General features: G+C 36.4%; 1 protein-coding gene across 4 annotated transcripts in view; it reads left to right on the top strand.

Moving 5' to 3' along the window:
* Nucleotides 1-12,770, top strand: part of LOC149239449 (SNF1-related protein kinase catalytic subunit alpha KIN10-like) — a 124,484-nt gene that overhangs the window by 57,039 nt on the left and 54,675 nt on the right. For all 4 annotated transcript variants that reach the window (XM_089373424.1, XM_089373423.1, XM_089373422.1 and 1 more), the window contains 3 exons: nt 8,840-9,022; nt 9,187-9,318; nt 9,417-9,602. In XM_089373424.1, the coding sequence (XP_089229550.1) occupies nt 8,840-9,022; nt 9,187-9,318; nt 9,417-9,602 (501 nt within the window). The remainder of the gene's footprint in view (nt 1-8,839; nt 9,023-9,186; nt 9,319-9,416; nt 9,603-12,770) is intronic.

The raw sequence follows: 12,770 nt of genomic DNA, 5'->3' as shown, positions 1-12,770 counted from the left end.
AATTATTTTTGGCTCAAAATTAATTAATTTTTTGTCTTAGGATTTTTATTTAATTTAGCTATTTAAATTAATTAATTGACTCTAGAGGGGATTAATAAATTTTCCACCCTCAAATACTAGGCATGGTGTCTAACTGCGAGGGACCATGCGCTAAAATATTTTTACATCAAATAATTACAAATTCAACCCTTAGAAGGGGAAATACACATTTAGACTAGACCCTTAATAATTTACCCAATTCTGCGACACAATATGATCTAGTATGAAACTAAGTGTGCTTCTAATAAAATAATTTAGCCATGGTATCTGACCGCAAGGGACCATGCGCTAGAATTGTTCTGAAACACACTTTTACAATAGATTCGATATAACACTAGGACTCACCTAAGACTTTGTCAAGGAATTCCACCCTAGCTTTGGGGTTTAAACTGGAAGAAAAAAATCTGTTTATTAAGCGTGTTTATAAACACACATAATTTGGGGAGGTTAATAAACTTCCTAGGATGAAATTCTTTGCCAAAATCAGAGGCTTACCTAGGTGTTGTTACATAATTAAATGGTCATACTAGCATCATTTACAATAAAACTTGAAGGAATTGGGTTTACAATGATATAATCATGTTGGCTGATGACTTTGATCTTTGAAAAATTCTCATGACTTCCTCGTACATTGTTTTTTCAGAATGTTGACCAAATTGTGGATAATAGAATGTAAAGACCGCTTTCCTCAATGGTGTGATTGAGGAGGAAGTGTGCATAGAATAATCTCAAGGCTTTGAGGTTCATGGAAGAGAGTCTCACGTGTGCAGATTGAAGAAAGCCTTGTATGGACTCAAGCAAGCACCTAGTGCCTGGTACTCTTGAATTGACAACTACCTTACAAGACTTAGTTTCTCGAAAACTGATGCTAATCCAAACTTGTACTCTAAGGTCGATAAAAATGAACCTATGATTCTATTATTGTTTGTTGACGACTTATTTCCGACAAGTGTGGAGCATCTCATTATTCGTTGTAAGAGGGAGTTGTCCTATGAATTTGATATGAGGGATCTTGGGTTGATGCACTACTATTTGGGTTAGAAGTATGGCAGAAGCCTGACGAGATATTATTGGGTTAAGGAAAATATATTATCAAAATCCTGTAGAAGTTTGAAATGATGGATTTCTAAATCAATGGCAACTCCCATGGTGACAAATCTAAGAAAGCTGAGAGACTTTGTGTCAGATTTGGTAGATCCATCCATGTAACGAAAACTGATTGGCTCGTTGATGTATTTGGTTAATACTATGCCAGACATTTGCTTTGCAGTGAACACTTTGAGCTAGTTCCAGGTGGAACTGAGATATGATCATTGGGTTGCAACGAAGCATATATTGAGATATTTGCGTGGTACAATTGACTATGGTTTGAGATGTCTCAAACGGTGATATACAACTGTAGGGATATATAGATGCAGGGATTGCTGAAGACATAAAGAGTACATCCGGAGGTTGCTTCAGTTTGGGGTCTCTTATGATTTCTTGGATGAGCAGGAAGCAGGCATTTGTTGCACTCAACATTGCCGAGGCAGAATATATTGCAACCAGCTTAGCGAGTCGTGAAGTAGTATGGCATTGGAAGTTACTCACGGGACTGTTTGATCATGTGCTAGAACTGACCGTGATATAATGTGATAATAAAAGCTATGTGAAGTTGATAAAGAATCCTGTTTTCCATGACAGGTTGAAGCAAATTGAGATCAAGCACCACTTCATTCGTGACATGGTGTAGAAGGAAGTAGTGAAGCTCCAATATGTCTCTAATGATGAGCAAATTGCTGATATTCTTACTGTTTACAAAGCCTTTGTCTAGTATGAAGTTTGTATACTTCAGGGACAAGCTTGAACTTATTGAGAATGCCTTTCTCATTGAGAGGGAGTGCTGATGAGATAACATTGGGGACCGACATTCTCCTCGTGTCATATATGACCAGAATTAGGGAGAATGGTCCAACTGAGGACAATCATTCTTCCTGTGTCAAGTATATGGACTAGAATTAGGAAGAATGGTCTTAAAGGCGCATAATTACTCAGATAGAGTGTGGCCTTTCAACATCAAGATCATTTAGCATCAGGCCCATAATTACTTAGAGTGTGGCCTTTGGAGATGCACCATGAAACAAGTATTGACAAGAATGATGGTGAACGACTAGTCTGTATACCATGTGTCAGATAGACTAGAATAATGGTGACTAGTTGATTCTAATGATGTACCATGTGTCAGGGGTATTAATCAAATTATCGTGAAGATACACCATGTGTCAGAGGTAGCGACTAGAATTATGCTAGCTGAATGATGCTGATACTATTGATGATTTGTTATAACCTTTTCTTAGAGAAATTTGTCAATATGAAGAACATCTGTCTAATCATTATGAATACCTTCCTAGCCAAAAGGGAGTGTTGAATTTTGTAGCTATGGTCAGTCTTCATAGTTTATATTTTTAGACCTTGAAATATATAATGTATTTGTAAGATGTGTTTCATGTCATTTTCATTATTTATCCCTTCAAAGAATTATTATAAGACATGTTCTTCATGTCGGATTTAAAAGGGAAAATTTCAAATTTTGATTTTTTGGCTCCAAACTAGTCAAGTCGTCTCTAGTGAAGAGACACACCCATTCGCAAAGACAGAACACTATATAAAGGCATTCAACCTCCTCCACAAAGCAGCATTTGATCTCACACAAGAAAGACATCTTTTGGGCATCCAAGCAAAGGACAAGAGAATGACAAGAAGGATGAAGATCACCTCTCTAACTCGATCGTGTGGATATCTCTCTCTTCCAGCTCCCACGTGTGTTTCTGGGTAGCTTCTAGGCAACATATTCCGGGCAAGCCAAAATTTTGGGAAGGCCGAGTTTTGGGCATATTTTGGGAGGCTAGAATTTGGTCTAGGCAGATTAGAGAGAACTAGAGTTTGAAGGGAAGAAGTTTGACTTGAATTGACTTAACTAGAGGGTTGCTTGACCAGGTTTGACAATAGCTTGTAATTGCTTAATGATAAACCAGAATTGTTCAAAGAAGATCTATATCATTAGAAGTAATTGTCAGTATTTCAGAAATTTGTGCTTGTATCTGTTGCACTTGAAAAGTCAACATAGATAATTAATATATTTACATAATTATTATATTTATTTTATTATTTATACATAACATTGATCTCTTCTTCTAAATCACCATGCAAAAATGCTATCTTTACATCCATTTTCTCTATCTCTATATCAAATATCTCACCAAAAGTTGACTCCTTCAACTTCTGAATAACCTTTTGCCACTAGTTGAGCCTTGTACTTCTCAACTTGACCTGTTGTATTCATTTTTTGAACACCCACTTGCAGCCAACATGCTTTCTTCCACAAGGTAATTTGATCAAATCCCATGTCCAATTCTTGTGCAAAAAATTCATTTATTCTTTCATGGCTTTCAACTAGAGTTTACCCTCTGTCGAATCGGTTGCTTCCTTCACTGACCTAGGTTCATCATCAATGACAAATAACACAAAAGCAAACCAAAAATTGGGTGGGGTATACCTTTCATGTTCTTTCCTTTTTCAGCCAAACCTCCTCAGAACTAGAGTCTGTTGTTCCATCTCTTCATCTGACTCGACTCATCTAAGTCACTTTCATCTGAGTCTTTTTCTAGAGTCGCTTCAATTTTGGAAGTACACCTAACTTCCTTGAAGATTACGTCTTGAGTATAAATTGTCTCCCTTGTGATCAAATCCCATAACTTATATCCTTTCATTCCATCCTCGTAGCCGATGAAAATACATTGCACTGCCTTGTTATGCAGCTTTGTGCTCTTATCCTTTGGAATATGAACAAAAGCCTCTCAACCAAAACTCTGAGATGCATGAGTGATGGATTTTTACGAGACCATACTCATATGGAGTTTTGTTGACCAACGTTGATGATGGAGACCTACCTACCAGGTAGCATGCATTGTTGACTGCCTCCCCCAAGAATTCTTGTGCCAATCTTGCACTATTGAGCATGCTCCATGCCTTGTCCATCAATGTCCTATTGTTAAAATTGGCAACTAGGGCCAAATTCCACCTTGGGATAGCTCATTTGATGGAGATGATTGCATTAAATTCCTCTTTTTCAAGCGGACCAAAATTGATATAAAAATTGGACAAGCAGAAGTGTGAGTTTAAATTTATGCCCACACGTGCAAATTGTCAAGGTCGGCCACATCATCATGTAGGTTCAGAAAGCCCAATGGATGCGTCACTTCACCCTCAATGACTTGTATAAATACAAGTGACCTTTCACCTCATTTGGCATCTTCTTCATTCACACATTCTCTCTCCTTCTCAAATTGGTTCGTACTACATTGGGCATTTTTGTCTCTCACACGGTGGATCAAGAAGGACGAATTTCAGAAGCTGAATTACAGCACTGAAATGATAGAGTTCACTGTAGTTTGACCAGCTGTTATGAATAAATATATAAGAAATAATGTAAATGATAATAATCATACATAATGATTATTTAATTAGTAATTAGATTGAAGAGTTATGTTTAAATGAGACATGACTCCCCATGAAGAGACCCCTGTCTGGTATATAAGCAAGCCTTTCGTTCTCATTGTATCAATCATTCATTCACACATTTAATATATAATATTTGTATCCTCATGGATATCTTTATATTCCAAGTCTTCTGGAGTAATTAATTTGTAGAAGGAACTTTGTTCGCTTCATTTGGTATCATAGCGGTCGATCCTCTGGCTGCTTCACTGCTGCACAGAGCGACGCTCTTCGATCCAGGCCGTTGGCTATCAAGGTTTCGTCAACATTGTTGCCATCAAGTTTGAAGCTTTTTGCTGCAAAAAGTTTGAGTTTCTCCATATCGCCAATCAGGGCTTTCGCCATTATAAAAAAAATATAAATATATAATAAAAAAATAAAAAAAGGAAAAGGAAAAGAAAAAGTGTATATATATATATATATATATATATATATATATAAAGAAGAAAAATTCAGGAAAAAAAAATCCCCAAAAGAATGGGGAAAAAATTTAAAAAGTGATATTTAAGGAAAACAAAAAAAAGGAGTGAACAAAAATAAAAATAAATAAATAAATTACAAATTAAAAATTTAAGCATACCTGGTGGTGCAGTGTTTATAGCCACTGTCACCCAACAGTATAGCAGTGGCCTATGTCTTCTCGTCTCGGCACTGAAATTGTGTTCTATATATATTAATACAACACTCAAATTGTGTTCTAATTCTTGTGGCTGCAAATCAGAAGTGGACACCGCTACATTCAACAACCATTCACTGTACTGCAGTGATAGCCGTCATTTATTTGTAACAGTCGTTCCCAAATCTGTCCACCACACACACACACACACACACATATATATATATAACCCTCTACTGCTGCCATTTATCTCTGTCCTTCCAGCAACCACTGCTCGATTTTGCAGTTGTCACCATCATTTCCATTTCGTCCTTGCTTGTTCGCTGCCACACTCTGTTGATTCGACCGCCAACACAGTTCACTGCAAATTCTGTGTCATCCGTTGATTCTACTGCCACATAGTTCACTGCAAAATCTGTGTCACTCATTTAATTTGCAATTTCATTCGAGCCAAATCAGATCTATAGATCATACGAATAGTTGTGACGCCATCCATAACAAACCATTAAAGATACAACTCATTGAGCAACCATTATTAAAATGTGGTAAAACGTTCCAAAATAGTGTCATATGCCATTTATGCATTTAACCGTATTAAAATTTAAAAGTTAAATAATATAACATTAAGAGAGTTTAACGACATTCAATTGAAAAAAAAAAATCAAAAGATAAGTGGAATGAGAATATTTAAAAAAGTTGTTGAGGAGACCTTTATATTTATATATATCTATCCACTAAAAATTTAGGAAAAATTAAAGGTGATCTTAAGGATAAAGGGAAGAAGTGGAAAAAAAAGGAGATTAATAAAATACCAAGTGTTTATATATATATATATTTAAATCATTAACATTAGTGAGTTTAAGAAGGGGTTATTTTATTATTTTGGGGAATATCTTTTGAAGGTACAAGCAGGTATTTATAAAAAAATAAAAAAAATAAAATAAAAGAAATAAAAGAAGGGTATTTATAAAAAAAAGAAGAGATTAAAAAAAGAGAGAAAAGAAAAAAGGGTTTTATATTAAAAAGATTTTTTTATTTATTTAGAAAAAAGATGTCCACAAAGAATAGTGGTTTCTTTGCAATATGTCCTTTTTGTTCAAAAGGATACCCTGATTGTCAAGAATCATTCAAAAATCAAAATGTTGTTTTTAGAAAATGTTAATTTTTTTTTACATTAGTCGAATCTCTAAGTAATGCACAAAATCAATCAATCGCAAGAGATATAGAACAATTAATGACAATACTTAAGCGACAACATTTTGATTTCATTTAGAATTCGCATATATATATATATATATATATATATATAGACACACACACAACGGTTTCTTTTCTAACTATATATATGTATATATTTATAACTTCTTTATTTATTCTATGTGATTTAATCTAAATATTTAATTTACAATGCTAACCTTTTTCTTTGTATAATGCATTTTTCGAGGAAATCCACCAGGCACTTCCCCTCATTTCTACGATGGTACCTAGGGTAAATGGATTTTCTAGAAGCTTGAAGCTGTCAATCATGTACTCATTAAGAGTGCAACATATCACTTGTGGAAATTGAACTTGGATAGGGAGGATAACACTCCTCTCAACTCCCTGGGCTGGATGTAATTGACATATAATACTAACTTATACCAAATAATAAATATTGTAACTAGACATAAAATTAGAAATATATATTATAATACTTATATAAATTTAATAACTTTGTAATATAACACTAGGGTATTGGAATGACAATATAACAAATGTTATTTATATCGGATATAGTTCTAAGGTGGAGGCTGAGGAGCTGATATTAAAACTAGCTGTTGAATATGAGCCATAGAGCTAGTATTAAAACTAACACCTGAATGCAAGCCATGGGAATATGTAGAGCATAGTCGGGCATTGATTATGCAGACTGCAAAGGCCCATTGTTTATTCCAGTGTTTTCTTTTTGTTGGCTTTAACCATGGGGAATTTCAACCTTGAATCTCATAGTTTACATAATATTTCATAACATGGTGATCACTACTTCAGCTGCCCCCTGTGGGCATTTTTTTTTTTCACACCCCCATTGTTCATTCTAGTGTTGTTATGAAGGCATTAAGTATTTTGTAAAGTAGGCAACAAATAGGTTTCAGGGGATTTCAACCTCTTCTGTTAGTCATATTTTGACATTCAGCATATCTTCTAGCATGAGAACCATAAATTATAATTGTGGTAGTAAGTATGCACATAAAGATGGGCTGTTCATTCTAGTGTTCAACGAATTCAGGGATCTTCGCTTAGGCTCCAGCATGACTTACTCATCCAATGCATTTGTAATCCACCCTCTTTAAATTTGTGTTTCTTCGATTTTTTCATATTTTTTCTTTTTAAATAGTTCTTTGAGTGTGTCGAATGCTGTGACTGGGGTCAGAGCCTAGGGGCATGACAAATTATGTTGATAGAGGCATGACTATTATATCGATTTGGAGCTGGACCGCTTTCAAGAATGAATTGGGTATGACCATGACTTCCCCATGTTCTTGATGGAGTCCGCAATGAATTTAGAATGTTCCCTAGGTGTCCTTAGGTCCCCAAAACTCTAGAATAATGGGTATGAGAGGTTTTTCAAGGGGGACATATCCACGTTCAAGATAGGATTCTCCATATCGTGACCATGTTACACAGGATTTGGTTATGGGTGACTACCGAGGCTGCAATATTTGTTCATTTCTAGCTCTTCAGTGATTTATGTTGCCTGCTATTGAAGGTGTTGGAACTAGTTGGTATGCAAGGATTACTTCTCTTCTCCCACAACTAAATCTGGACATTGAGAAGCTCCTTAATTTAAAGTTCTCTGATAGTGCTCCTAATTTCACTTGAAGGGATGTTGATGGAGGTGCCTGTTTCCATTAGCTATGTTGATGGAGGTGCCTATTTCCATTAGCCTAGGATATGAGGATAAGTGCTCTGTGATAAGTTGATAACATAGTCATTCTGACGTGGTGCTCTCCTTGGAATCCTTCCACCACTTTTGCCATTTGGGCTTTCTCGTGCTTCATTGTATTTCTTGTAAAGTTTGCTTTATTTCTTCTTTGTTTTATTCACTTTACCACATTAGATGCTTTAGGCACTCCCAATATATATTCTAAACAGTTTCGTTATTACATTCCATTGCCCAACGGTGGACATTGATATTTAAATTAAATTTAACATGCAATAGTTTTTGCTTATGGTCTTGATGCAAAATACCTAACAATTTATGAAATATTAATACAGTAACATAATGATATATTTGGTATATTACAGTTGACTGCATTGATCATTTAATGACATTGGTGTAACTTTGTCTTGATTTCAATGTTTCATCATGGCAACTATTGTCACTCTTTAAGATGATATGAAATATGTCTTTGTATATGCTATGCAGACATTTTGTGGGTAGAAGGTTGCATGCAGAATAGTTCAGAGATGCTTTAGGCAGTCTCCAGTGACGCCTTACCATATACTCATTTTCACCCTTATTGCCAACTGTATTTGCTCATTCTCTTACAATGACGTAACTTGTCTTGATTACAGCAAGGCAACTACCATGTCAATCTAATGGTACTATGCAATATGATGCCTTTATATTTTCTGATTAAGACATTTTGTGGATTGGACATAAAATAGATTATATCAGGCGTGGAGTATTGCCACAGAAATATGATTGTTCATCGCGATCTTAAGCCCGAAAACTTATTGCTAGATTCCAAATGCAATGTTAAGATCGCAGACTTTGGGCTTAGTAATGTTATGCGCGATGGACATTTTCTTAAAACAAGCTGTGGCAGCCCAAATTATGCTGCCCCCGAGGTATGATGTTCCTGTGGATCCTCTATGTAAAGACATAATCTAAGCTGATTTAAATATATAGTAAAAGCTGAGCTTACCTTGTTGTGATTGATTTCTGTTTTGCTCATTTTGCATTAGAGCATGCTTGAATTTCTGGCAGTAACCTTGAGGTGACTTTTTGACAGGTAATATCAGGTAAATTATATGCAGGACCAGAGGTAGATGTTTGGAGTTGCGGAGTTATATTATATGCACTTCTTTGTGGAAGTTTGCCATTTGATGATGAAAACATTCCAAATCTCTTCAAGAAAATAAAGGTACAAGTAGCACTAGTATTTTCCATGGCCGTATGTTGAGTAAAAATATTTAGGATTTTCTATCTGGTGATTTATTTATTGTGGTATTCATTCTTCAGGGTGGAATATACACACTTCCAAGTCATTTGTCATCTGGAGCAAGGGATTTGATCCCAAGGATGCTTGTTGTCGATCCCATGAAAAGGATGACCATTCCAGAGATTCGTCAACATCCCTGGTTTCTAGAGAAACTTCCACGCTATTTGGCAGTTCCCCCACCTGATACAATTCAACAAGCAAAAAAGGCATGTTAACACTCTGCATAATAGTTCTTTCGCCTTGATTAAACCCCATGATCTCCTTGCCCTTTGCTTTTTACTTGCTCTGGATACCCATGGATCTTATTTAATAAGCTTTTAGTGGTTCATGTTTCTAGCTTTAGCTTTTATTTACTTCTTCTAGTATTTCTATGAAATTTATGAGTTCATTTCTTTCTAATTTCTTGGTGGAAGGCTTGCATATTTTAAAATATGGTTCATCCGTTAATAATATGGTTCAACTGTTCCTGACCCCAGGCTTAAAAGATTTGTATCTTAGTCGTTATTGTGAAACTTTTAAGTCTTTCATTCCTTCACATTAAGCTCACCTAGAGTTAAGCAAAACTTGAAAATTGAAAAAATATTACGACAGAAATAATATGCCAGGTAAACTAATTCTCAGACGTATACCTTTATATTAGATTTATTTACTTTATCCTTATACTTGTATTACTATTATCTCAGTTTTACTAATCTATTTAGTTTTAAATATTATTTATCCCTATATTATGGGTTATAACCCCTTATATTTTTAATAGAGAATGTCCATGGTGGTGGACCAAGTTGCGTGCTGAAGCTGGAGATGATTCGTTTCCTGTTGCAGGTCATAGATTTCTTCTAAACGACTGAAATAGATGTCCATTTTATCTTTCTGGGACTGCTCTGCCATTTCCACAAGGAGGTCTATGTGGCCCAATTCATTCCAAGAGAATGCAAGGGTGAACAGGGAATGTGCCTCGTTCCTACCTTGTCCACAGAAATTGAGGTCTGGAAAAAGCAATGTGTATAGAAAAAAGGTAAGACACTTGAGAGCTGTGTCCAATCCGTATAGAAACTACCCATTTTGTCCTCGACTGTTGTAGAGAGAATCAACGCGAGGTGGGCCGTGTGAGACGGGATTGGCATCCTTTTTGTTGACTGGATTTGTGACATTAGATCGATTCTCTGCATTGTCAGCGCCTGTTGCAAAGAGTACTAAAGCCATTTCCACAAGGAGGTGTATGTGGCCCAACTCACTTGAAAAGAATGCAAGGACCTTACTCTTTGGTGTTTCCATGCTGAATTGAACTTGAGGAACAAATTCAGGAGCAGGCGTGGATAGGGAATGCACCTCGTTCAGATGCAAGGGGCTAGGGAATTTTGTGCGGAGTTGGTACAAGGGTGTGTTTAAATGATTAACCAACTTACCATCAATCAATGTGTATAGCAATGCCTCCACCTGACAAATGTAACCTGACATCCTTTACCACAGTTATGGGATTGGGGAGTACAGAGTCACAGACCCCACTCGTTGGTTCTTAAGGTTCCTTTTTCATACTTTGTGGCTTGATTTCTAGCTCATTCACCTGTCTATTGTTTTGCCTCAACACATGAATGGCTTGAAATTCCTAGACATGATTCAAGTCAAGATTCTTTTGGAAGATTGACTTGAGCCTAGCATGTTTAATTATCAGTGCTGAGTTTCACAACATTATCAATTTGGAAATATTTAGAGTAGAGACGGTTCCTTGATATATTGCATAGGCCTCTGCTTGATTATTTGAGGCTTTACCTGGGCTCCATGAAAAAGCTATTTCTTCTTGTCCTCCAGGGTGCACTAGTAGCCCCCCTGCACCCGCCACCCTTGGGTTGCACTTCAAAGCCCCGCAAAACATAGAACACATCTTTGCCGGGATCTTAGCCAATGTTCAAATTCTCTAGAAGGTATCCTTAGATGCTAATTGTTGGAGGTAGGAGGGTTAGACGAGCTAGTAATTTTTAAATTGAAAGATGTGAACCAACTTTTTTCTTGTTTGTCCAAAGTTTGTGGTTGTGAGATTATGAGGCCCTTAGAGTTGAGGTGCACAACAAGCAAGGAGGTTGGTTTTTCAGCTACAATTATGGGTTGGGAAAAGTTTATTGGAAGATAGCTCTGTTATGGGATAATCAAATTTTTGAACAAATGAATTGGGGGAGAGCTTGCCAGATTGTTTTTTAAAAGGGATTTTCTTGTGAAGGTTCCTACACATGAACTGGGCCATGCATAAAAGAAATTAAGGATGTGGGACGACCATTGAAGTATTGGAGCTAAGTCTTTTAAGGCTGCTAACCATGCTTACTTGGTACAATTAAATGAGAGAAATAAATGGGAGATAGATTCATTATTTTTTAGACGGAGAGCACAAATTGATGGCCCTTGGATGCCTTTTTAATGAAATTTTTTGCTGTAATAAGTTTATTGTGGGCTAGAATCTAATAGAATAAGTTGATTTTAGGAAGCCCATCTATATACCAATTTTGTTTCCAAGACCTAGATTTAGCAGGGAGACCATCAAGGAGGAGAAGAGATTCAGACCCTTTGCGCACTGAGTACTCAAGGTCTCCCCATCTTTAGAGTCTTCGTCATTTATATGACTTGGGGCACACCCTACTACTTTTAAGGTTAAAAGGCATGTTGATGGTTGTAAATGGCAAGGAACATTCCCAAAATTCCATTTTTTCCATTCTCCATTGGATGTCCAACTTGAGATTTCAGAGGGAAATTTCTTTCCATTATTTTCCATCGATTCTCGAAGAGGAAGAAGAGCTTGGTTGAGACTCAAGGGAGGACGACCAAGAATTCTTTCTTCCTAGGGATTAATTTGCCATCCCCCATTTGGCAGAGGAGACAACTTTAGGTTCTCTATGTGAATAATGAAACAACTCTTCATGCAACAAATCATCATAGATTTCATTCGTATTTTGAGTTAGATTTCATCATAGTTAGCTGGGCCATGAGAGGCCATTGAAGTGCCAAAGTTGGGTCCTTTCCTAAATCATCACAACTTTCTCTAGATTTATCAGGGGAAATTTGATGTGGTCGGGGTTCTTGCTTTTCAACTAGAAAATTACTAAGAGATTAGTACCAAGATTGCGTAAGAGCATTGGATCTCAGCACAACATCCTTGAATGAACTTTGAAGAACAACTTGAGGACATATTGTTGTTTGCAATGCTAGTGGGACCAACTCCTTGCTCTTCATAAGGTTTTGAGTAGACTAGATCCCACATAAAGGTGAGCTCTTGTTAAGGCCTAGACAATGCCTTTCTTGAATGAATGTCAGAAGGTAGGTACCAAATGACTTATATGATACCTGCACAAAGCACAATTGGTGCTTCAGCCCATTTTGGAGGAGTA

The sequence above is a fragment of the Pinus tabuliformis genome, chromosome 8 (genome assembly GCF_031772625.1).
Source record: "Pinus tabuliformis cultivar Carrire ecotype Pingquan chromosome 8, CPIR1, whole genome shotgun sequence".
NCBI lineage: Eukaryota > Viridiplantae > Streptophyta > Pinopsida > Pinales > Pinaceae > Pinus > Pinus tabuliformis.
The sequence above is the reverse complement of the archived record's forward strand: the minus strand, read 5'-3'. Positions and strand labels throughout refer to the sequence as shown.